Source organism: Sabethes cyaneus, chromosome 1 (genome assembly GCF_943734655.1).
Source record: "Sabethes cyaneus chromosome 1, idSabCyanKW18_F2, whole genome shotgun sequence".
NCBI lineage: Eukaryota > Metazoa > Arthropoda > Insecta > Diptera > Culicidae > Sabethes > Sabethes cyaneus.
In genome coordinates this window covers 163,898,484-163,925,601 of record NC_071353.1, presented here as the reverse complement: position 1 = coordinate 163,925,601, position 27,118 = coordinate 163,898,484, and the positions used below count along the sequence as shown (strand labels likewise).

Below are 27,118 nucleotides of genomic sequence, written 5' to 3'. Positions count from 1 at the left end.
TGCAATATTTGATTATATCTTAATCATATATTCAGGAGTATTTAGTTGCGTGTTATAAAAACTGCACAAAATAGAATTACAAATAGTTGTCAAAATTTTCGCACGTATATCGCCTCCACTTTGGTACATATATGTTCTTATATGGCGTGAAATATAACTTTTTCGTTCATATATGATTTCGTATACCTCAGTTGCAATCGAGATATACAAACCAAATGGTTTACTGGGAGATTGGGTTGAAGATAATTAGGCCCGCTTAGGCAGTACCGTGGTAATCTATGGGGAGGAGATTAAAAGACGTATTATCAGCGGAAATCGGCCCTACTACGGACTCCACAAAAAATTGCGGTCGAACAATCTGAGCCCCCGTACATAGAGCACAGTGGTACAAAACGCTAATTAGACCGGTTGTCCTGTATGGCCACACAACATGGGCACTGCTAGAAGAGGTGCAACGAGCACTCGGAGTTTTCGAACGGCGGGGGCTAAGAACCATTATGCTACGCAGACCTTGTCATAAGACGTAAGGCCTACTAAGAAAGTAATATGCATGTGCGTTACCTGGGTTACGTATCAACAAACTAACTAGTACCTGCCGTAGATTCGCGACTACAATCGAAATCAGTTCTAGTTTTTTCTATTATTTTAACTGTAAACCCTAGACAAAGTGATAATTATACCTTGCTAAACACCAAGTTGAGCAATAAGTCAGCCTTGTAGGTACGACAAGTAAACTTTTGCAAGTGGTTCGATGAGTGTAAATGACAAGAAAAAAAAATGTTTAAAAATTAACGTTGAGAAGATAAACATCCGGTAGTAAAAATTTATTTTGCAAGAAATCTCAAAATTTAGTGAAATTTGCTTACCAGACATCATTGCAGCCTTCGAAGCGTAATGTTCAGTACTATCAGTCGCAAAATCTTGCTACTCTCTGCAGGTTAGTTGCCTCAATTTTATTTTTATTTTTTCGGATACCAAGCATCCTGTGCTGTGGCAATGAGAAAATACGTTCGGAATTGTTTCGGTTGTTTTTATTCCTCGTTTCCGGGGGGTTTTCCCAGGAAAAAAAACCCTTGCCAGTTTTGCAAATAGTTTCGGATGAATCGACGAAAAGAAAACAACCCGGAATACCTTCACTTTCTGTTAAGTTTTCCTGTTCAGTTTTCCGGGGGCCGCTCGCCCCCGGTTAGGATATGTAGATGATTTACCTACCGCCCACCTACAACTGCCGACCGATGCATCGGTCCTTGTTTTCAATGTAAACTATGCTGTGAACATGCGTAAATGTGTGTGTCTGTTTGATTTGCAGTGCAAATAGAAGGCTCTGAACTGAACTGAAACGGGTTGACTACCGTCTCGATGGCATCGCCTACTTCAATAGGAGATGCTTGATTGCGAACGAGCTTTTTCCTGCCGTATTCGTGTTTGTCTACATTTGCCGGGATGTCGTTTCGGAATTAAACACAGCACACGGATGTCATGATTATGTAACGATAAAGTTTAATAAGTAACTAATTTTCTTCTGCTTAGTTAGATTCGACGACTATCTGGTAACTATTAAAATATCATCTTTCGCATTGCAATTGGAAGAAAGATGAGCAAAACGACTTCTTAGCTTAGGCTACTACGTATATTTGGCGACCTCCAGCAAACCGAATTAAGCATTTAATTTAAAACTTTCCGGTCGTAATCCAATCAAAAACATTCGTCCTTCCGTTCCGTCGTATTCTATCAACCTTTGTACAAATGGCATTTCTACCGGGCGGTCGTCGTTGCTGTTGAGCCAGTCTGCCACTGCCACCGCCACCGCCGGTGGCGACGGCGGCGGCAGGAAATGGCAAAGACTCCCTCTTCCTCTCTCTCTCTCTCGCTTTCGTTTCTGCCGTTCCTCGCATCCCCGCACATTTGACGAACGAGCAGAAAACTTTTTCGGTACTCTAGCTTTGCGCAATCAGTCTTTCAGAAAGCCCTCCGGCCTGTCGGCTTTGGGTTTGAGTTTGGTTTGGTTTGGCAGGGGGGTCGTTATACAACCATCTCCATCGTCTCCAGATTTGCCGATGATGACGAATTGCTGCATTCGGTTAAAGTTTTGCAGCGAATGACGCCGTAGTCGAGATTTGGGAGGGAAAACAGCACGAACAGGATCGCAAACAGAAGGACAATGGCGATGTTCCAGAACAGCCAACCGACACCGATCAGGCCAATCAGCGTAGGCAGAAGGCGAACGCAGAAGTACAGCGTGGCCCAGCTGAGAGCGGTAGCGATGGTGCGCAGGGGGAAGGCGATTTCCTCCTCGATGCTTTCGTCCAGCCATCGCCACGGTACCCGCTGGAAGCCGATGGCGTACAGGAAAATGAACACTCCGAAGTAAACGAGCGGAAGGTGGCCGTACTCGTCGGAGTGGCCGTACATTCCCTGCACGTGGCAGTGCCATCCGAGGCCAATCATCGCTACGGACATAAGTGCCGAGCTCCAGAGCAGCAGTTTATAGTCACCCAGCTTGAAACCGAGCAGCCGGTAGGCCGGATAGCTTAGCGCGAAGATAGCTGCCACGTAAACGGCCGTCCATTCCGGTGTGTACTGACCGTCGGTCAGGGTAAAAATCCTCGTCAGATAGAACATCATCGGCAGACCGCCGATGAAATGTTGGAAAATTATCAGCACAAACATCGGCACCACCAGGCGGGAATGGCGCAGCTTTTGAAGTGACTCCCGGAAGCCAACGGCAGTGAAGCGCTCCTGCTGGTGCTGCTGCTGCTGCCAGTGGTTGAGGCTGTTCTCCATGGTTTGCACCGACAGCGGATCGCTTCCGGTGTGGGTTTTCTTCAGCACCGTCCGCGCCCGGTTAACCTGCTTGATGGCACACAGATAGCGAGCCGATTCCGGCAGGAATAGGAATCCGATGAACAGGAAAATCGGGAAGGTGGAACTGATCACGCTGGATAGTTGTGTGAGCGGGATGAGATCTGCGAAAGAAAAAAAATAGACCGAGAAAAATCTCGTTAAAAATAATCTATTTCATAAAATAACCTACGTTATGGATGAAATGTGATAACACTCTTTCCCGAAATATACGTGAGGGACCCTAATCGCCTTACGAGCCCATAAAACGATTCCCGTTTACGGCACTTTGCTTTCTGCCCTGCCCCCGCGCACTGTGTTCGGTCGAACCATCGACCCTCCGGAGGTAAAAGGTGAAACATCGCACTCCCGAAAACAGAACCGAAACGATGGGGGTTGATGGGTGATAATCATTACGCAATGACATCGAATGCTTCATTTCTCTTGCCGCTTCTTCCCGAAGGGAAAAGCAGAACGACTGCTGGGGGCCGTCAGATGCCGGCCCCAAATTGTCTCCTGCGGCGCCGTGTGTACGTACAGCGAGCGACGCTCGTAAAACGATTTTCCCCCTTCGGGGGAAGAAGCACGAGAGTGACTTTTTATTGCCTAAGTCCATCCTCCATCATGCTAGTTTATGGCCAGTTCATGGGTTGATGATGTGCCAAAAATGTTCTGATGGTTTGCGGCTCTCCCGAATATTATGAAAAATGAATGATTTGCCACATTGCCACCACCAAGGCCACCGCACCGACCGAAGAAAAAAACTTGGCACCGTAAGACAAACTCTTAATTAGAATCACAATCCGGTCCCGCCCGGTCTGTCCGGGAAGGTGTGCGTGGGTTCCACCCTCGTACGCCCATGCGTCCAATGAAGTAATTAAACTTTCTCCAGTTTTTGTAATCCGTTCCCGGGAACAAAAATTCGGAACTTCAGTTCAGTCTGTTTTCAGTTGAGTGGTGGGCTGTGGGAAAATTTTACATCTTGTACGTCAGTCAATTTCAACCAAGACTGTCCTAGCCTACTGCCACCACCTACTACTACCTACTACTTTAGTTGGCCTCGGGTTACTACACACCGTACCAATAAATGGCAAACCTGTTGGCTGTTGTCTCGTCGATTTAAATACTGTCCCACCGGGAGCAATTCCCTAGCACCACCACCACCACCCCCAGCAGCCACTTTCAAACTTTTAAAAAGCTTAAAACAGACTTTGTGCGAGTCGGTCGGAGGTTGGAGCCGGACCGGGAGGTCCGGATCCGGACCGACCGGGTGTGTTTTAATAGATTTTTCTTTCCCAGCAGCTTCCGAGCTGTCTGTTTGTTGTCGGACCCGGACCCGGTTGAAAGTTTTTGACAGCACAGCCAGTGCACTGCACTGCAATGCACATACGAAACGATTCCGAGTGTATAGTTACTCATCATCATGGCTTGCTGCGACGGCGATTGCTAGTTGCTACGGGCTGCAGCCTGCAGACCGGCAGCGTGGTTTTTTCAGCTTCCGCATTTTGGGCATTTGTAAGCTGCTCTGCTGGCTGACGATGGCGAGAAAAGTTTTTCTGGTGGAAATTAAAAACTAGCGCAAGGGCGCGCTATCGGCACTGTCCCATGCAGGATGCCTCGGGCGGACCGGATAGACTCGAAATAGAAGCTTAGAGAAAATAGAAGCAATAATGAATTGCACTGTTTTAGGGCAATATTTTCGGAGCTGCGTCCAGTTCGGTGAGGATGCCAGGATTAACTGAGTTTGTTTTGAAAAAATAGCTTCTAACATTTTCTTTACTTCATGAAAAGTGCTGAGTGATTTTTTTTACAGCATATAAATCAGATTTGATTCAGCTAACAGCGAAAGTAGTCTAAGTTTGCCATCACATTACCCCAGCTTTTTGACGTACGACTACATCTTATGGAATTTTCAATAACTGGGTAATTTCTCAACCAATTCGAAAGTTATTCATATAAATCAATGAGATATTTTGTTACGAAATGAATGAACAAAACAACTATTTTTGTAAATTGACATTGATAAATGCGTAACCTCCAAAGATATTTAACGTTTGCATAAAAAAATGGATACAAACTGCCGATTTTTCATGGGGTTACCTTCATACGCACTGTCGAAACTACCCATACAGCATCAATCATAGTAACCCATGAGTCAGCAGAAAAAAATTGACAGCTCTATCAGTCGAACTCTAACAGTAAAGCTACTTCATTCAGATCCGCTTAGGCGCGTCCGGCGCCTAAACATTTCTATCTCTATCGAATGCAGAGCTGTAGAGCATTTTTCTTTGGAAATTCTTTAAAAATAAGTTTCTCATACTTAATGTATGTTGGTTGCATTTTACAAGAATATATGATTCTAGGCAATTATCGAAAGACTCAAAATACACGTTTTCGCAGAAAATTGCAAAACTCTAGGACCTTTCCTTACAAAGTTATCGCTTATGTAAGCTTTATTTTTTCTTAACGTCACGAGCCAAAAACAGTAACTTTGTAAGGAAGCATCCTAGAGCTTTGCAATCTTCTGCAAAAACGTGTATTTTGAGTATTTCGATAATCGCCTAGAACCATATATTCTTGTAAAATGCAACCAACATACGCTAAGTATGAGAAACTTATTTTTAAAGAATTTCCAAAGAAAATGCTCTATAGCTCTGCGCTCGATAGAGATAAAAATGTCATTTCTTTAGCAAAGATGTTTGCCTTTATATTTTCTATAACTTTGCCGAGGAAACCATGTGTCTATCTACTAACACAAAAGAATGGACGTGTATCACACATAAAACGTAAGTTTGCCGTACCCTCATTTGGGTGGTTGGAGACAAGCGAAACCCATACAAATTGACTTAAGCTTTAAGATGAAGCACTGATTTCATAAATCCACTTGCCCCACTTTACCCCATGGTCTCGTGAAGTTACGGAAATTTCAAGCTTGAATATGCGATAACTTAGCAGGTAAAGGTCCAAGAGATTTGCGGCCTTCTGCAAAACCGTGTACACTGAAGATGCTTTTTACGCGACTATTTTCACGCGAATTTCGGAATTTACGCGGAACATATCCTTCGCGTAAAAAGCGACTTGAGTGTATTTTGAGTGCTTCGATAAATTCCTAGAACAACGTGCTCTTGTAAAATGCAACTAACAAAAACTAAGAATGAAAAACTAATTTTTAAACAAATTTTAAAGAATATGCCCTATAGTTCAGCACTCGATAAAGATAGTAATTTTAATTCTCCAGCAAAGTTGCTTGTTTTTACATTAGTTACAACTTTGCCGAAGAAGCTATGTCTACATTTCGTAACACAAAAAAGTTATTTTTTTATTTTCATAATAGTGAGCAATGACGAACTTTTGACAGTTTTACATTGAGGGGGATATTCGTATCTGGCGTCGGCCCACTACTCGAAGCGATCGTTGGAGGAGATGGAGCGGCTGAATATCGAAGTCGACGAACCGGCCCGACGTGCCCCAGCTGCGTCCCATCGAGAATTTCTGGCCAAACCTGAAGCGTAGGATCTACTCCAACAATTTTGTCGTGAAAACTGAGGAGGAATTGATAAATAAAACCAAGAAAGAACTCAAAAACATGCCTACACGCATGTTCTCGTCCGCCATAGCGAATATTCCGGTTTACTGCCGGAAGGCCGCTCGCAAGAGGGTAGAATTTTTTGCAAGTAAGCTAATATCACAGACAAACAGACATAACTCTTGAAAGAAAAATCCACAAAAATTATCGTACCTCACATTTAGCCTGAACACTAGCACCATCTATGATCGACATTCCCAAATATCAAATAGCAACATGGGTATCCCTCGAAGTAGCAAGTATTTTTTATGGAGAATTACCCTTCTTTCGTCAAAAAGCGCCACTTTGACCAAAACGGAAACATTCCCAACTAGGCCCAACTTTGAAATGACGGTTTAATCGGTACGAAGAATGGAAAACGAGTGTTATGTCTGTTTGTCTGTGCTAATATATTACTATTAGTGTTGTGTCCCGTTTACCGTTTACCGTTACATTTTTTTACATCCCAGATCCGAGCACATCTGCTATCCTATTTATTTCAATTTTGGAAAAATAGTGTGACAGAATCTTCCCATCCCAACAGGTTAGCAATTATCTCTCTTTTTCGGACCTGAACCATTTTGATGTCCTGGAAGTAAATTGCGCTCGTAAAAGTGTGCCAACCCGCATAATTTGATTCGATTTTGCCCTGATGGCTGTACCGCCTCAGCCAAGCAGAATTTTCAAATGTTGTGTAGGAAATAGTTGTAGAGTTAGTTCCTATCTACAACACTGTTCAACTAAGCATTGTTTTATCTCTTGTAATTATGGTGCCAGAAGGCTTCAATACTATTGGTGGCAAAAAGAGCGTTTTTTGCTAGCAATGGGGTAATAGCCTTAGAAAACAGCAATTAATAAAGATAGAGCAATACTTGACTCAGCAATATTGTTGCCTATAACTCAATCTATAAGTTACTCATACATAATTTTTTGAAATCATGCTTGCCTGAGGCGATAATGACGAAAGAGTCGTCGGTCAACTTCAGTGCGATGCAGCTGGGGCTTCACCAATGTGGCTAGAACATTCCGCAGCTCGTAACCCTGCGTCGGAAGTCGAATCCGCATCAGAGCAACCCTCTGCAGTCTCCATCACGGCTATGGTCTTGCGGTGGCTTGTTTGAATCGTGCATTTCTCGTTCGTTATCCGTGCCTGTCAGATTCTCCGGTGTCTCCACATCAGGTCTGTCAACTGTTGGTCAACGTTGAAAGGCATCCCGGAGGCTTGTTTTTGCTATCGATTTGTTCTTGGATTAGTTTTTGATAGAGCAGCTCACGGCAGGTTTGGCAAAGAACCCCTTACGCACACGAGAAGGCACGAGTTTATCATATCCTCCACATGCGATGCGATGCTTCCATCGTCAAGCGCAGTTCCATAGAGCGAACAAGGCACTCCCAATGCCCTCCCAAGTGAGGCACAGCGGGAGGATTGAAAGTCCACCTCGTCTTCGCATTAGTGATTTGATCAGCGCATTCGTCTCCGATACTTCGAACTGTTTCCGCAACTCGACCGGCCAGCCTATCAAGCATGACTGAATTGTTAGTCTGTGTGATACTACCAACTGCTCCGAGGGTGTCACCAAACATGTAAATAGCGCTATCCATCGTTTTACCTTTCTGCGTAAAACGGTAACCTCAATCGTTTCCGAGTAATCGACATCGAAGTAGCTGAACGGACGAAGATTCGTTGTTAGTTTCTGTACCGGCAGTGGAGCCCCACGGGGAATCTGAAGACGATAAGGGTAAACCTTGGACAATCAGTCTAATTATTCGATGGTCGCTTGGTAAATTGAACGGTAAGAACTCCGCATGTTGGACTCGGCCTTCCATTAGAATCAATCTTCTGTCATCGTTCAACGGTGTAGGCTTCTGCAGCAGACTGGTCTCTTTAATTTTCATCAACTAACCACACTGGTCTATTCTTATTCTTCGTCAGTACGCTTAGATTTTCCGCATTCGCATACTCGTTCTGCTGCCGTGCCACCCGAACTGACATGTAGCACGATGGGCCCTAGAATGCTTCCTTGGGGCACACAAGTTTTAAAATGGAAAGGTTGCGAACAGACATCATTCAAAGATACCTGGAATATTTTACCAGACAGATAACTTTTGATGATCTTTATCAAATACATTGGAAAATTGTATCGGTGCAGCTTGAACTGAATACCAGTAACTCGATGGAGTTGATGGATGGGGAACCTTCCCTTACGGAATCCAAACAGTTCCGCCAGGAAGACATCATTCTCATCAGCGAAAGAAAGAATTCGGCCTTGTATGAGAGGGCAGGGAGCAAGCTGATTGGTCGATAGTCCTTAAAAACAGAAGGATGTCTTTAGCTAAACTTCACATTGATGGGTAGTAGGCAAGCTTCCAGCAGCCGTTGAGCAGATTCGCTACAGAAACAAATGAGCCGTGGCTCAAGTGCTCCGAACAACAGGAATATGACAGCTTTTCGAAGACTTGCACGTTCATCATAAAAGTATCTATAAAGCCCCGATCTAGAGATCCTGATCGAATGGCCCAACGCCAGCATGTTGCAGTGGCCTGCCTCAAAATCTTTCACCAGAACGGTCCTGTTTCTCTTGGTTTCTCCTTCGACTGTCCCACAGTTTTTGCCGACCGTCGTCGTCGAATCGGGTCAGACCGTAAAAGACCGGCTGCCTCTGGTTTGCTAGGAGTAATAAACCACTTTGGGGTTGATAGCTCTCGACTCCAATGGTCGGTGGACAGCAACAGGCATGCCCCTGCTTCCTGCGCAGGTTTCGTCGACTCTCAAGAGCCACTTGGAGCTGCAATCAGCTGGGGTCTATTTTATCATTTTTCCGAAGGAAATTGTCCAAGGAATCCAAAAAAAATATTGGGTCTTAGCGGCAGTGCTGCCAAATTTTTTTAAATTCGATTTAAAATCTAAATTTGCAGTTTTGTCGCAATGAGTACAGTTTGATTTCCAAAAGTTCAATTCCATCGTATTCCTCAAATTTTTTTTCATAATAATCGCTCAAAACCACGAGGTGTTCTTTGCCGATCCAGAGTTATAGCGATTTGAAGAAAAAAACCAGCGATTTTTCATAAATAATCAACTGGAGGATTTGTCAGCCCCGCTTAACACCGGTCCTCAACTGCGCGCCTATTATCAATTTTCCAACACAAACAACTACAAACAAACCAATAGAAAGGCAAATTTTGGACCGTTAGTGGTTATGAACTCATCATGGCGAATTTCATCTTACATTCCCCCAGCAGTTATGCTCTGTCCCAAGGTAGGTCTACAATATATATTGAGCACAGCACGACTTGTACGTTCGCGGTAGTGAACAGAAGCTTTAAAATGTAGAGTCGCACCTACTTCCCAACCCTCGAGACCAAGAAGCTAGTGCGCAGTATCTCTAACGGGAATCCTTTGCCAAACCCCAAAAACCGACCGCTAGAAATGTTATTATTGTGAATTGAATGCAATCCAAACCGGGCTTGGTATCCTGCTTGCGTCCCCTACTAACTCTAAGCCCACGGCTAACCCAATCAAACCGACATTCTTTGGAGATATTTGCAACAGCTGTGACAGATAGGGATGAGCCCCAGAAATATTCATCTATTAATTATCGGAGATGCCCGTTCTAGCTTTATACTTAAACGGAATAAAAGCACTTTCTGAACAACGCAACAATCACATTTGGTAAATTTTTATCCCGAGTTTATTTACTGATTAGTTAAAAAGCCCTACACCACGACAAGGTTCAGTTCTATCGTAAGGACTGTAGTAGAAGCTTGCCAAATCATACCAAAACTTTACATAGCCATTGTGAGCTTCAATGTACGGAAGAATTTTTTTTCCGTGCACTCCTGCTTGTACATTTTGGAATCCATAGTCTTGTTTGTCATGAAAATATTGTGTTTTTTTTTGTCCGCAGCAGCAAATACCTTGCCAGATTATAAGCTTTCTGGCGAATCTTTGGATCTTTGAGCGTTATGTTAACGTCGTTAAAATAGATAAGGAAAACCAAAGAACCAAGATGGCTACCTTGCGGAATTCCAGAGAAGGCGGCGAAAGCCTGTGAAATGGACCCGTCGATAGATACATTAACTAGACGATTCGACAGATACGATTTAAACCACTGGAGCAGCGGCCCTCCAAAGCCGAGTTTATCCAGTTTAGCGATAGCGATTTGATGATTCAGCTTATCGAAGGCAGCAGCATTATGTGGGAAGTGAGTGTTAGTAGATTGGTGGTCGTTGAGCGCTTGGGCATGAATCCGTGTTGTTCATCGGCCAAATACTGCTGGACGAACGAGGAAATTGGTGCGATCACGACGAGCTCGAAAAGTTTCCGCGGAGATTCCTCTGTAATTGTACACGTTTCTTTTATTACCCTTCTTATGAACTGGAAACATATAAGCGGATTTTCAGGCAGAAGGAAATACTCCTGAGCTAATCGATAAGCTAAACAGACGACGGATTGGGGCTACCAAGGCTTCAATACAGTTCTTCAAAAAGATTGAAGGTATGCTGTCCGGTCCACCGGAGGAAGAGCTTTTTAACTTCAGAGCGACCAGCCTTATCGTAGCATCGTCAATAGTCAGGTTATTGAGAGAGTCGCCGAGACTGGGAACGCTTTCTAGTGCAGTCGATACTTCTGTGTCAGACAGCCTTTCGTTAGCAAAGACACTGGAGAATTTCCGTGAGAATAGTTGACAAACCATAGAGTAGGGCGGGGCATAAGTGCGATGTTTGAAGTTGTCATCAATTTTTGTGAGATATAAAGAAGGACAACAACATAATATATTTTATAGTGGTGCAGTAACTCAATGTCTTCACATCCAACTATAAATCATCTGCGGTAATAGTGTTTTGCAAAATAAGTTCTTCTTTCTTCTGATCAAGTGCAGATTTGCACTTTTACCCCACTAGCGGGGCAAAAGTGCGAATACCGCGGGGTAAAAGTTCGAAGCTAGAATCCATGAAATTAGCCCAGCAGTTGCTATCAAAACCATATTATCTTCAATCTGCATTATGTTTCGGTAAGGAATATTCTCAATTTGCACCTTTTCTATTTTGCGCTGGTGTATTGCAGCCTCCGTTAGATCAAAACTTTTCCAAACGTTTGTTTTTTGTTTCATCAGCGGAAACACATTGTTTTTCTTCGGCCAACATCTGTAAAGCACACAGTTTTCTGCAGATCTTTCATTTCTAGTATCTGTGATATAGTGCCTAAAACTGTATAATATTAGCTATACATTTTTGCCTCATCCATGAATCGCACTTTTGCCCCGTCCGTGAATCGAACTTTTACCCCGCTAGGTGCTTGACGGGGTTAGATTAAATTACGGAAAAGCGAAATATATTTTGTAAATTATTTTCGCCGTATTTTCAAAACAGATATGTGAGTGATGTAAAACGCTGCTACAAATTTTCAACAAGTAGTATCCTCCTGTTGATATCGTATTTGCCGTATAACGAAAAATTACATCAAAATCGCCCTAAAACAACATTTGCACATAACTCAGCAACTATGCTTCGTAAGCAACCAAAGTTTACGTTAGATTCAAGCTGTCAAAGTAGTCACCCATCCATACCAATGTAGAAAATTTACTCGGAATCTGCACCGATAAATCATTGAATCGCACTTTTACCCCTCCATACTCTATTGAGCATTTACTCCAAGGATGTGCCGGTGAAAACGTGATGCAGAGTCAATTTTTATCGAGATGAGTTTGTTCAGCATTTCTTCTTTGATTTGAATTCGATTAGCAATATTCATCATGTGAACTTTCATTTCCATTGGATTTATGGTACATCCAACAGCAGCACTTATGGAATCCAGAAGTTGACGCAATCCTTCCCATTCAAAGCATGACAGGGGCAACTGGTGGAATGATACCATCTTTATAGCGGAACCTAGCAGTAGCGGTTTGTCGATAGCAATTGGCCGTTTGGCAATAACTCTTGGTTTTTTTGACGCGGGCACAAAATCCTTTAACAGGCCGTTTTGTTCGCTTTTTCAGCATGTCGCAATCGAAAATGGCGAATGAAGTTCCCGATGTCATACTTCACCTGAACGTACGTGCACCCACTTTGCGAATCAATCCTGCAAAATGCCTTGTTTCGTCGGAAAACCATGTTCTAGCATTATCTGCCACAGCTCATTTCGTTTAAAATCCACAAACAGATGGTGTGTCTGCAAGTTGTACTCCAGGAACTTGTCTAGCAACTGACGTAGGGTAAACTTTTGATCCGTCACGGAGTGACTCTCATGTAAACCAGCTTGGTACTCGCCGACGAAGGACTCCGCTAACGGTCTCAGTCTGCTGATCAGGATACGGGAAAGCATCTTGTAGGCAGAATTGAGCAATGTAATTCCTCGATAGTTTTTACACTCCATTTGATGTCCCTTTTTGAAAATTGGGCAAATCAGGCCATCCAACCACTCCTCCGGCATTTGTTCTTCCTCCTAGATCTTCAACAGTGCCTGGAAGTGCTCCTTCCACCTGGCTGCTACCGCCGTTTTGTCGGTAAGCAGGTTGCCAGCACTATCATTGCACATCACAGGCATGGCAAAATTCCTGCATCTCACCGTTTTATAGAAACTCCGTGTGTCATTGCTGGTGTATCGCTCCTCTGCGCCAACGAGCACGTGCTCCTCGTACTCGCGTTTCTTTAGACGATGGATTCTTTTTTCCGCAGCTCTAGTCTGTAGTCTCTCTGTAACTCTCTCTGTTTTGAAGCGTTGCCGCAGTGAGCATGCGACTCCTGGTCTGGGTTTTTCCTCTGTCACTCTCTGGCGTTCGACATCAAACCAGCTGTTACGCTGTATTCCACGTGTCGTGCCTACCACCTCTCTCGCAGCTGTTTGGATGCCACCATGGATGTTCCTCCACAGCCCATTTATATCTTCTCCTTCTACCTGCTGTTCTGCGATTCGTTGGTCAAGCTTCCTGGCGTACTCCACTGCCACGCCATCTGCCGTTAACCGCTGGATGTTGAAACGCAGCGTCCTATCAGTGCGAGCTCTCGCCGTGTTCGACAGCCTTGCGCGAATCGTACTCACTACGAGATAGTGGTCAGAGTCGATATTTGGTCCCCGAAAAGACCGTACATCGATAACATCCGAAAAGTGACGACCGTCAATCAAGACATGATCGATCTGCTAGAGCTAGAGTCTCCATTTGCATGCTTCCAAACGTGGAAAGTAGGTGCTACAGATGGCCATTCCTCTGGCCGCGGCAAAATTTATGAGCCTCAGACCGTTATCATTGGTCGACAGATGCAGGCTATGTCTTCCAACAACTGGACGGAAGAATTCCTCCCTCCCGATCTGCGCGTTTGCATCTCCGATGACGATTTTCACGTCGTGTTTTGGGCAACAGAGGGTAACAGAGTAGCAGCTGACGTAAATCGACGGTAGATCAGTTTCTGGCAATGGCGGAACGCTAGAAGATGCCCTGAAAGAGCTGGAAAAAGAGCTACGTGTCTGAGAAAAGACCATACAGAAGGGAAAACCGGCAGGAAATGGAGATAGTCCTGAACGATAAGCGGCGACTTCAGGAGGAGGCATTTCGCGAAAAACAGTTGTGGCAAGAACGGAACATGAAAGAGCGCCTGTTGCAGGAGGAACACGAGATACTGGATTGCTCGGAGAGAAAGCATATCAAGACAGAGGCAGGAAGATGCTCGACGAGTTCGCAGATGCATGCGAGAAAGGCTGTTGCGGAAGTTGCTGTTGGTCGCGTGGCTGTAGATGGTAGAAAAGAAGAAGTTTGGTTCAAAGTGTCCCGAGTTTGCAGATAAGCGAAGAAAAGAACGATGACGGCAGTTCGTCCAAAGAAGCTAGTGAATAATAAACCGAAGATGTCTACGAAGGAAGTACGGAAGAAAATATATGATGGGACGTGACTGACAGATGAAATCGTCGTTACTGCGATAGCCGATGCCGAAGACTCAAAGGAGCCGGATAATTCCGAAGCTATAAGTCTTACCCAAGTAGCACACTTTAGGTCCATTTAGTTGAAGCAACCGGATTACGACTGAAATTAGTCATAATTCGGTTACTACAACTACATTGTAACAACCGTGCTAGTAGGGTAACCATTTTCTCCGCGAAGTTGCTCCAAACGAACCAAGATTTCACGGTGCTCCTGTCAATCCAGCAGCAGCAGCAGCAGCAGCAACAGGCGACCCACCGGCTTTCAAAGCGCTCACCACCTGGTTTTATTTGAATCGGTACGCTGTTGCCATGCCCGATAAAATGCACTGCACGCTCAAAACAAAGCAACCGCAATCGGTTTCGGTGCTGTATTTTCGGCACCGGTTTTGAACACGTCGGAAACACTTGGTCCCGAGTCAACTTTCGACTCTTCGTCAACTTCTGTTTGACAATTGATCAATATTTCTGAACCGAGTAGAATTGAGGGTAAATTTATTGGCAAAACCGAATTTTAACTTGCTCGGAAGGTTACCTCCATCAGTGACTTTATAGAGCTCTTGTCTGGGAAGCTGCCCTCACGTTCCTTCGTACTTCGTAAGAACCTCTTTGTACGACTTTTCCGGGCACGTCTTTTTACCAGTAGATTCTGTCCTATTTTTGGTTTCTTACTGGCCCTAAAAGATCGAAATCCAGGTTCGACCAAACAGTGCGTTCAGCAGATACTAAATGACTCAAGCTTTAGGTTATTGTACGGTTCTGTGCTTATTCCGCTGGTGGTCGATATTCTTGAAATCTTAATCCCACAGATTTCGAGCTTTGGAAGACCAATAGTGAAAGAAGCCGATTCCTAATATCTCGTTTGCAACTTTCTTGGGTAAATCCAACTAACGTGGTTACTATGATTACAACGCCACTTGTTTCGATATGTTGCTTAGCAACATTTGAACAAGTCAGTCTGTCACCAAGGAAAGTTTCCTTCCACAACAAATTAGATCAGCATTCGTTTCCTTACTGCTTGTTTTTATCACATGTACAAAAAAAACATGTCAAAGTTCAGACAAGCCAAATAATTTCAATGATTACTCCAAATCAAACATTAGCTAGAAAAAAACAAGTTTTTTCAAAAGTCAGAATGAATCAGCATTTCGCTAGTGACTTGTACTGGCAAAAAGTGATTTTTAGGACAATTTAAATTTTGTTTTTGTGCACATCAATCTCACTACCGACCGACACAGTTTAAAGTCTTTCAAACGGTCGCAGACCGTCAGACAGACAGACCGGCCCGACCGTAATCAGAACAACCAGCGTCAGCCTCAGTCTATAATCAGAGTTCTGAAATCACGTCAGCAAGCCATGATCATCATCATCATCATTCTCAGGAACTCTGTTCCTCCTGCGCAACACGTCACTCGCACGTCAGTGCCAACAGTACGGTACGGTGGTCACGTGTCGACCCAAAAACTCAAGCCACAACCGGCAACCGCCACGTCGTGGCGCTTTCCTGCTATCTCTATCTCTCTCTCGAGGGAAAAGCATAAAACCACAGCTTAAAGATTTTTTCCAGAACGCGGGCGCTGAGTGGGAGACAAAATCCGACATAACAAATCATCAAAGTGCTAAGAAGATTGTCACGTTATCAGCGTATCATGTTCGGGTTCTTTCGCGACCTTTTACGACTCGGCAGAATGATTACGGCGGCGGGTTCATGGGCGCAGGGAAATCACTAAGACGGGGAAATGAGCAGAAGCACAGCGCCAGCGGCGCTGGCCGTAAACAGGAGTTAAGCATTTTACGGCTCGCATCCTTCCTGGGAATGGGAAGATTATGAACCTTCACACAAAACAGTTCACTGCTTTCGCTGAGTGTTCGGTCGTTATCGCACATTTTTCGGGTGCATCCGGCTTGGTTTCATCACGAAGTGATTTGACAGGTCAAACTGATTGCCCTAGTAGCGCCGGGCTGCGCCTGCTGCTGCGGCGATAGATGCAAACTTATCAGTGTCAGTGCAGGGCAGCGCAGCGTAGCATGCGCTGAACTAAATACACGCTCATTAAACTGTCAGAATTGGCTCTGTGGTCAGCACACAGGCACAAGCAGATTTTACGAATCGGATCTTTTGCTTACCTGCCATCAGCTGAATTAGGATGCCGAGAGCGAACTGCACGTACAGGATCGCATCCAGCAGCGTTTTGTGCTGCTTCGAGCCGAACTCGTCCACGTACGGCGGAACCAGCGTGAAGATGATACCGGCCGAGACACCGGCCAGGGCGCGTCCTACGCTGAAGTACCAGAAACAGTTGCTGCGGACGAGGAAAGGAACGGAAAAAGTTGGTTGCTCGTCTGCCGTTTGCGTTTGAGGGAAATTACTTACCCGAAGCACAGCAGAAAGTTGGAGATGATTGATAAGGTGGCCGCGGCCAGCATGAACAGTTTCGTTCCTATCCGGTAGTAGAGTTTGTACGCCAGCGCGGCACTTACGGCAGCCGCCAGAGCCGGTGTGGCCGTCAGTGACGTCTGCTGGTTCTCGGAAAGTGGTTCCTCCTCCCCGTACCGCGGCCACTGCCGATAATCGACGCCGTTCGTTTGTTTCACGTCGGAAAAGGCATTGCAGCTCCAGCCGACCATCGTTCCGACGGACACGTATCCGAGCGAAGCTAGAGCGATAGGAAAAACATACGTAGGTACGTTGAAAATGGTGGAACTTTATTATTCTGGCTCTGGAACAAGAGCCGGTTTTGCACCTCAACCGCTTTGGAACACTGATCCTGATTAGACTATAAACGGTCTGTTTGTTTGCATTAGTTTTCAATCATTTTGGGGTATTAGTTGCAATCATGGGCGTGCCCAGGCCTTCAATTACAAGTTCAAGTTCAACATCCAGTTCAAGTCCGATTTCAATATTTTTCTTCTTAAATCGAATTTAAATTAAGTGATGGATGAAAACTATGTTTAGTCACTGGTGAATTTTCCAATTTCTCAATTTCTAATCTTTTATTGATAAATTTTCCAAGGCAACGGAAAAACGTGACAAAAACTGATAGTAAAAGTTGGAATGAAAAAAAACGTGATAAAATGGAAAACGGATCATAAAAACAGAAAAAACAGTAAAAAGAACGGGAGAAAAAAGGAGGAATTAACAAACCGAAGACAGAAAAGAAGGAAATGCAAGAGAGAGAGAGAGAGAGAGAGCAAGTAACATAGTAGGAGGAAGAATGGAACAAACGACAGCGAAAAACGGCTTAGAAAAAGATTTAAAAAGTGAAAGAAAAAGAAAACCTGGCTAGAAATTGACAAAAAACGAGAGGAAAAGAAATCGAGCGAAAACGGAAAAGAGGAAAGTTAGGAAAAGTGGCAATGACTTCCCCATAATAAAAAAACAGGGAAAATGGCATGAAAAGAAGAGAACCGTGACAGAATGGAAGGGAAAACCAGTCACAAAAGAAGAAAAAACGGCAGAGAAAAACAGAGAAAGGCGGCAAAATCAAAGGAGCTGAGAAGTAAAAGAAAACAGGCGAGAACAGACGAGAAAAGAAGGAGAAACCATTATGAAAACGAGAAGAAAATGAAGATAAACTGAAAAAAAAACATTTTCTAATAAAGAAATGAGACCAGAAAAAGAAGAATTAAAAACAGAAGAAAAAGGAACTTAAAACTGAAAAAGGAAGAGAAAAACAGAACGCGGGATCAAGAAAAGACCACAACAATGAAGTGAAGTGAAAAAACGAGACAGAAAAGAGGAAAAACTTGAGAACAACCGTGACACAAAAGGGAAAAAAAGAAAAAAGAGCGGAAATAAAGTAAATTAGGAGGAAAAAGAGGGAAAATGACACAAGAAAGAGAATAGAAACAGACAGCAAGAGACACAATAAGAGAAAGAAGAGCTAGAAATAAAAAAGAAAACTGATGAAGAAAACAAGGATGAAAGGAAATAAAAGGAGAAAGGGACAAAACACGAGAAAATCGACCAGAAAAAGACGAATAAAACTAACTAAATAAAACGATAAAACGAAAGATGAAAAGGAAAAACGTGACAGAGAAAAAGAATAAAGAATGGCATAAAAAAATAAAAAGGAACAAAATGGAAGGGGAACATGAGGAAAAAACGGAGAGCAAAAGAGGGAAAACGAGGCAAAAATGCACTGGGAAGTAATAAGAGAAAAGAAAGAATCACTAGTCACAAAAAGAAGAAAACACGAAATAAAATTAAGATATTCTGGAAAGGAGAAACAACAGGACAAAAAAGGCGAAAAACCGGGATCAGAAAGGAGGAAAAGGAAAAGAAAAAAAAAAGGAGAATACAGTAGCATTCCATTTTCCAATGGAATTTGAGGTATCTCAGGACAGAAACAGAGCAAAAGAAAGAAAAAGAGGATAAAACTAAACAACAAAACGCGACAGAATAGGTGGAAAAGCAAAACAGAACCGACGACAGAGGAAAAACGGAACAAAAAAGGAGTTAAAAAACGAAAAAAGACGAAAAACCAAAAACGACAGAAGGCAACAAAAAACGAAACAGGAAAAGATGAAAAACGGGCTTGGAAATGAGAAAAAATTAAAGCGACAAGAACGTAGAACGGAACAGAGGAAAATCAGGACTTAGGAAAAGGGCGAAAAGCAGGAAAAAACCGAGACATAAAAAGAGACAGGAAAGTAAAAGAGTATAAAACGTTGAGGGAAACCCAGGTAAAACAAGACAATAAAAGGAATACGAAACAGAAGAGAAGAAAACAAGGAAAAAGAGGTCAAACGGGCAATAAAAGGAAAAAGATGAGACAAAATACGCAAAAATGAAGAAAAGAACACAACGGACTACAGAAAACGGTAAAACGGCAGAGAAAAAGAATAAAAACTGGATAAAAAAAATGGGAAAGAGAAAAAGAATAAAAGAATGGCATGAAAAAGGAAAAAATATGACGGAATGGAAGAGGAAAAAATAGATGAAAAAGGTGAGAAAACGAGGCATGAAAAAAGGAATTAGGTAGAAAAAGAAAACAAGAAAAATGAGAGAAACCGGGACTCAGGAAAAGGACGCAACATGGAACGGAAAATGCAGAGAAAAAGAACAGAGAAAGAGGAGGAAAATAAAATAAAAACCGATATGAAAAAAAGAATATGGGACAGAATGGGAAGAAAACCGGGAAAATAAAAGGAGTAAAAAGAGGAAAAAATGGAAGAGGAAAGCGGATAAACGAAGTAAAATCAAAGAAACTGCAGAGACAAAAAAAACAAGGAAAATGAGAAAAAAGAGAGGAAAAATAGGAAAACGGGGCAAAATAAAGAGACTAGGAATAAAAAGGAAAAATGAGAAAAGAAAAAACCATTAAGAAAATAAAGTACAATCATGACACAGTATATCGTTAAGAAAATAAAGAAAACAAGAAATAAAATGAACATAAACTGAAAGCGAGAAATGGAATGAGAAAAAAATCGGACTTGAAAAAGAGAAAAACAGAAAATACGGTTTTCCGTTTTCCAATGGAGAAACGACCATAGAAAAAGACAAAAATGGAGAGAAAAAATCAACGAACGGAACAGATGATAACGAAACACTGGATTAAAAGGAGTTAAAAGACGAAAGAAGACGAAAATCGGGACTTTAAGTGACAAAAAATCAGATTAGGAAAAGTGTTAAAAAAGTGTTAAAAGTGTTGAAAACTAGGAAAAACGGAACACACTCATGACTTAGATAAGGGGTGAAAAATGGAACAGAAAAAGTTGAGAAAAGATACAGAAAAAAAGAAAATAAAAACTGGCATGAAAAAACGTGATTTAAAGGAAAAACGGGACATAAAAAGACAAAAAAAGGTGGAAAAAAGAAAATGAAGGATAAAATAGAGAAAACGGCCCAGGAAAGGGAATACGGAAAATGAAAAAATGGGAAATCAAAAGAAAAAAGAAGAATGGCCAGAAAACTGTTAAAAAATAGAAAAGAAAACTAAACTAAAGAAAACCAGGAAAACGGCAAAAAATAGGTCAAACGGGATATGAAAATAGAAAGATGGGACAAAACACGGGAAAATTGGACAAAAATAAAAGAAAATGGTAAAACAGAAGAGAAAAAGATGAAACACAGAGAACCGAATAAATGTGGTAGAAAAGACAGAAAACGGAGGAAAAGAGAGAAAATATAGGAGCAGGAAAATGGAAAACGAGAACAGAAAAACAGGAATAAGGTCATTGCAAATTATTTTTAAAGTTTTTGTTCCCTCGCCCTTCAATATTGGCTTTAAAAATCTGGGGGCTAAAAAAATTTGTTAAAGTTCAGTAAAATTTTCTTTGTATAAAATCTTAATTTTTTTTGCATGATTAAAAAGATCTCTTTGTTTTTTTTCGCCTCCCTCCCACTTGAGTTGCCCAGTATCCGAAGGACAAAAACTTTAAAAAATATTTGTAATGCCCTAAATGAAAAATCAAACACGTAAAACGGAAACCAAAGAAGGGAAAACAAAACGAAAACAGAAACGTAAGGTGAAATACGAAAGACCGAAGACGGAAGTTGGTAGGCGCAAGACAAAATCCATAAGACGAATGACGGAAAATGAAAGACGTAATGCGAAAGACGGAAGACGCACGACGAGAGACTAAAGACCAACGACGAAAGACGATAACGAAGATCGAATACGGTTCCATCTACCGATAGAAGATAGAAGAAGAAAGATGGGATTTGGAAGACAGAAGAGGGAAAGCAAAAGACGAGAGACGAAACGGAAGACCGAAGATGGAAGATGGATAGAAAACGAATGACGAAAGGCGAAAGGCAGAATGAAAATGTGGTGAAAGATGGAAGAAAGAATACTACAGACGGAAGAGGAAAGCAGTGTTGCGAAGCCCACACTCTTATGGTCTAATTTTCTTACATACGCGTACTCATTTTAACGAACACGCCGGCATAAGCATTCTTTTAGAACTCTCACTCTTATTTATTCATGCGCCGCAACAAGTTTATGCGAGTGTGTGTTTAGCAAACAGTCATTCGTCGTTGCAGCCCGAGCTGCTGATCCGATTACTCGCGAGGGTTCGCACGCCCGCTCGTGGGTAGAATCGATTGCGAAGATGAAGAAGAGAATAAAATACAATGCAAAATTTGTATCCCCGTGCGCTACTAGCCTCACGGGCAGCCGATTACTCAGGAGTTATTTGACTCTCGAATAAGCTATACAGGAAGACGATGTGAGGATGTGCGTGCGCGAGTGTGTAGGTAGCAGAATGTCTGCACACAGCAACAACGGCTGATTCTTTTGCGCCTACGTGTGCGACGGAAGGCGAAAGACGAACGACGAACGACGAAAGTTAAAAGCCGGAAGACTGAAGACGGAAGATGGTAGAAGTAAGACGAAGGACGGAAGGTGGAAGACGAAAGGCGAGAGCCGAAGCACTGTAACGGAAGACGGAAGATCGACGACAGAAGATGGAAAATAGAAGACGAAGAAGGAGAGAATCAAAAAACAAAAACGAGACGAAAACAGAAACACCAGATGGAATGCGGAAGACCAAAGACGGATGTTTGAAAATGGTAGACGAGAGACGAATAGTAAAAGACGGAGGACGATCACGGAAGACGAAAGGCGGAAGACCGAAGACAGAAGATGGAGAATGGAAAACATAAAACAGAAGAAAGAACTAAAGGTGAAACAGAACAAACAAACAGACAAATAGAAACCCAAGTAACACGCTTCATCCACGTTTAGTTGAAATAACTTGTTTATAACTTGTATTAGTCATATATCAATCACCTTATAACACTACTCTATAAGAACTGTTTTGGTAGGGAAACGAAAAATCGAATGCGGAAGATGAAAGGCGAATATGAAAGATGGAAGGTGGTAGAATACCAACGAATAAGGAAAGACAATAACAGGACGATAACGGAAGACCGCAGACGAAAGATGGAAGATGGAGGACGAAACACGAATGACGGAAGACAGAAGATGTAAGATGGAATATGAAAGACGAAAGGCAGAACACATGAAAGATGGCTGACGAAGTATGAAAGACGAATGATGAAAGACGAAGAAAAGAAGATGAATGATGAAAAACGAATGAAGGACGATAACGAAAGACGAAGGATTGAAGATAAAAGACGAAAAACAAAAGACGAAAACGAAGGACGATACCGGATACCACGGGCGAAAGACGAAAGATGAACAACAACCGACAAAGGTCGATAACGGAAAATGGAAAACGGAAAATTGATGATGGAAGACTGAAAGAGTGAAAGCAGAGAACGAAAGTCGAATACTGAAAGACGAAAGATGAAGAATGATAACGGAAGACCGCAGACGAAAGATCGAAGACGTAAGACGGAAGTAGAGCGACGTTAGACGAAAGAAGAAAGACGGAAGACAGAAGATGGTTATCTATGTTTACCTGCTTAAACAATACCTTATCTAATATTATCTAATTTTCATAACTTCTGCCTAACTTTAACAAACTTTTCCTATACCTCTCCGTTGCAACCTACTATCATTTTTCCGTGACCCCGGGAAGGTGATTTTGATACCGTGCGAGAGCCTGGAGCTGAATATTTTTGCGACATTTCAATTCAAAGAAATTAAATTTCGTGACGTGGACGCGATAAACAAAAACAATATTTACCAACTATTTGTTCGTTCAAATGTCAAAGGTTATACCGCCTTTAACGGTAAACACAAAAGAAATTGAGATGAAAGAGAGAGTGCTGTTGCCAAGCTGAGTAAATTTTTTGTTGCGCAAAATCGGATTGTTTTCAATATGTACAATATGCGTTACTAAGCAACGACATCTCTTGTATTCAACAGGGAAACATTGACAGTTTCAAGCATATTTTCACACATGACGCATGACGAAACACTAGCGCCAACTTCTGTTTTTTTTATTTTCAGAAATTGAGGCGGTGTCCTGTATACAGTCTTCAAACTCTGCTTAATGCTATCTATGAACAAATACCATTCAGTTGGGTCACAGGGCTCACCAATAGCCCCTTTACATCCAAACAGTAACTTCGAGCAGCCCCTTTATATCCAAACACTAACAATCACTGTCTTAATTGGCATAACATTTATCGAATTGCTTGTCATGATCTTTACAAAAAGACACGCAATTGGAAGCGCAGTTTGCAATGAAGCTGTGAAATTAACCGGGGCGGGGTTGTAAAAACGTAGTTTCCACAGGCGTAACAGAGTTTCTGTGGACTATTTTCACGTTTAAACTCATGCTTTTTACGCTCATTTTTTTGACTGTTCATACTATTTTCACAATTCTTACTATTAAGAATTCAATCACTCTTCAAGCATGATCATGCGCATGATATTCAAATGCACAAATATTACTGTCTTAGAAAAATGGTCATAACTTCTACAATTTTCAACGGATTGTTTTCATTAACCGCATGATTTCTTTGTTTTTTATCGACCTTTAAGACCCACATAAAATGAAATTCTTAACATGCGTTAATCTTGTCTAAAACCTTTGACAAAGTTGAAATTATTCCAAAAAAATGCACTCTTGTTTGCTTTGTTGTGAAAAGGTTCTCAAATAGCTACAGTACTATTATTCTTACAGAAAAATGAAGTTCAACTAATCGATAGCAAATTTTCTCCTCTTTAATATGGAAAAAAGAGATTTGAAATTGGTGCACCGCAGCCGGAGAAATTCGTATTTATGTGCATCTATTTTTAAGCAAAATTTCAACTTTAATGCATATCTCTGAAACTATTTTTCTGACCACATTTTCGGATTCAGCGGCCAATTTTACATGAAAAATCTCTTTAATCCTACTGAGTTCACGCTTTTTGTTTTGTTTTGGTAACTAGTGTAATGGGACAGGAAAAGACGAGAAATGGAACATAGAAAGAGGAGGGAAATGGAATAAAAACTGGGATGACCAAGCAAAAGAAAAAAGAAACGAGAAATTGTATTCGAAAGAGAAAACAAGAGAAATTAAAAGTGAAAAGAAAAATCACCAGAAAGAAAAGAGAAAACTGATAAAAGAAACGAGGGAACACGAGAGAAAGAGCAGTAAAACGGGTTATAAAAGGAGAAATATGGGACAAAATACGGGAAAATATGACAGGAAAAAAACGAACTAAATAAACGGAGAGCACAGGGAAATAGAGCACCAGCAACAGAATAAATGTGACTGAAAAGACGGAAAACATGACTTTAAAAAAAGGAAAGAAAAGGAAAAGAGCTAGAAGAATTCAAAAACTGGAAACACGAAAAAAGGGGAAAAGAAAAGGCGGAAAACAAGAAAGAAAATAACAAAGTGACAAGCATGATGGGAAACAGGACTAAAATTAATATTTCAAGTCCTGTTTAAACTTTATTTTCAAACCCAATTGCAAGTCTAATTCAATTCCAATGTCAAACGAAAACATCACATCCAAATTACTCTAAAATGAAGTATAGTTTCCAATTTCAAACCCAATTTAGTCCAAAGTTTTAAACTCAATGTAGGCCAAATTGAAGTCTTATTCAATGTCCTATGTAAAGTTCGATTTCAAGTCCAATTTCAACATTGATTTTAAATCTAATTTCACTCGAAAGTCCGGAGTTTTGTGAGAAGTAATAATAGATTCACCATCCTACAGGATTACCCTGTTTTTCCAGGCCAAAACATTCTTTCACCTTTTGTCTCTGTCTGGGCACGCTAGTGGTTATAATCGGACCGAAACCAGAGTGGATCTCTAAAAGCATACCAACGGCACTCGAACGGTGGTCTGAACTGTATTTGCTTATGTAAAACGGTTCATCGAAAGGGGCACTCTGGAATCAGACAAATGCTAATTGCACTTCCCCACGCACATGCACACACACTCACTCGCCCTCACACACATGCCCATATTCGCAGCATAAACGTTACGTAGGCGACGAAACAACACCAGACGTTTGCTTCCTTCCTTTTCCTATACGTTGTTACGTAGGCAGAGGCTCCGTAAAGCTCCGAGGGAGCTCCGAACGGAATAATGTGCAGATTAAATTTATTGAGAACTGTTTCACCCAGTCAGCCACCCACCCGAAACGACCGCCCACGTCTGCCGGGAATTGGGCACTTTACACACGGCCGGAATTGAGTGGGAGTTTGGACTGCCACCCGGAAAAGTTATTCAATTGGGTATTTGTTGTTCCTAGATGAGTGGTAAAATGTTTTCCTCTTTTTGGCCTATCAGAATTTCGATGCAAATCAATTTTGTTCCGTCGGTTTTCGGTTTCAATCAAAACGTAAACTCAATCATATTCCATCTGTTACTAGTGGCCAGCTCGGCCAGTTCGATGCTTACCGACTACCGTAAACAGTACGGCAACCCATTTCTCCGGCAGGCTCCAAAGTTTCTGCATCTGCACCGAATCGTTGCTGTTCTGATTGCTCAGCATCTTCCGCGTGGAAGCCTGATGCTCCAGCACATTTCCGTTGCCCATTGCTTGCACACGAAACCACTAACCGACGGCGAACAGAAAAAAGAACTGCACAATTTTCGAGGAAATTTCACTTCCAGCTTCTTCGAAAAGCACACCGAATGACACCAACCGAACACGTGCTAGTAGCTTTTCCCGGCACCGCCCACTAGGATAGCTGTCAGTTTGATAGCGCAAAAAACAACGGAAACTTTTCCACTTCACGCTCACGCCCGTCCAACACTTCGTTCGGGGTCTCTGTCTACTGCGATTATTAGCACGAACCAATTACAATAACTGTCAGAATTAGGTATTCAATAACTGGAATGGTTTTCTTCCCGGGGTGAGGCTTCTTGAGTCCAGCGCGGACTCCGTCTGGACGGAAACTGACTGCTGATCCGAGCACACCGTTCGGGTATAGGCAGTTCACTATCAGCAAAGTCGGTACCTACTACAGAACGTTAGTTTTTTTTTCGCCGTAATCTTTCCCGTTTGGAAAGCATTTCTCGTGTTAGTGTTGTTTTTTTTTCGTTTCTTATTCGGGTCTTCCAATGCAACTACATACTGATAAGGAAAAGTCCGTTTGCTTGATCTGACTCGACTACGACTACGATGGATGGTGGACAGCAGGATGGAACGTGGTTTGAAGTCAGTCGGCGCTTATCTTAATGCGTACCGGTGTGGATGCGTGCTCGATGCAATCCAGTCAGCGTTATCGATAGGTTTTTTTTTACTGGATCATGACCGCCTGTCCTAAATTGGTTCAAGCGGATGCGCGCTTCTTTTCGGATGTTTGATTCCGTTCCGGAAATCAAACTATCAAAGTTTTCCTTTCGACGCAGTCGACATCGCTAGTGTCACGTAATTGATTTATAGTAGTTTCCATTCATGAAAGTTGAAAAACAAAACACGCGTCCTACCAGTGTTTGTTGTATGTGACCACAATGTAATTTTACTGATTGTAATTAAGCCATAAAGGTAGCCTAATTAGGTAAACTAAACGGTTTTTCAGGCGGAACGCCGCCCGTTCCGTTTGAACTGTTTTGATTAATGTTTCCCATTGATAGAAAAATCATTGCAAAATAATTATGCCTCCTTGAGCTGCTGCTGCAGCAGCAGCAGCAATTCACGTTTTTTGACTGACGAAAACGTAAACAAAAACCTATCCAGTACCGAGGAGCAGAAAAATTGCACCAATCGCAGCAAGCGCTGGGGGATCGTACGATCCCGCTGCTGTCGTCAACGGAGAAGTTCTTATCAACCGACCAACGAACCAACCAACCAGCAAGTATGTTTTCGGTTATGTTGACCGATACACTCGCTATAAATAAGAATGCTTATGTTATGAAAGAACCAGCTAGCCAGCCTGAGCGGTGGCCGTGAAATATTTGCTCGATAAGTTGAAGTCACGCTGACGCTGCGAA

The 27,118-nt window shown here is 42.3% G+C and overlaps 1 protein-coding gene across 1 annotated transcript; it reads right to left on the bottom strand.

Annotated features, from left to right (window-relative positions):
- Positions 1-1,484: 1,484 nt before the first annotated feature.
- Positions 1,485-26,064, bottom strand: LOC128741342 (facilitated trehalose transporter Tret1-like). The gene is made up of 4 exons (XM_053837106.1): positions 25,580-26,064; positions 16,693-16,975; positions 16,446-16,621; positions 1,485-2,966 (listed from the first exon to the last, which is right to left on the bottom strand). Exons 1-4 carry the CDS (start codon positions 25,716-25,718, stop codon positions 2,023-2,025), a joined length of 1,542 nt encoding a protein of 513 aa, XP_053693081.1. The 5' UTR covers positions 25,719-26,064; the 3' UTR covers positions 1,485-2,022.
- Between the last annotated feature and the right edge of the window lie 1,054 nt (positions 26,065-27,118).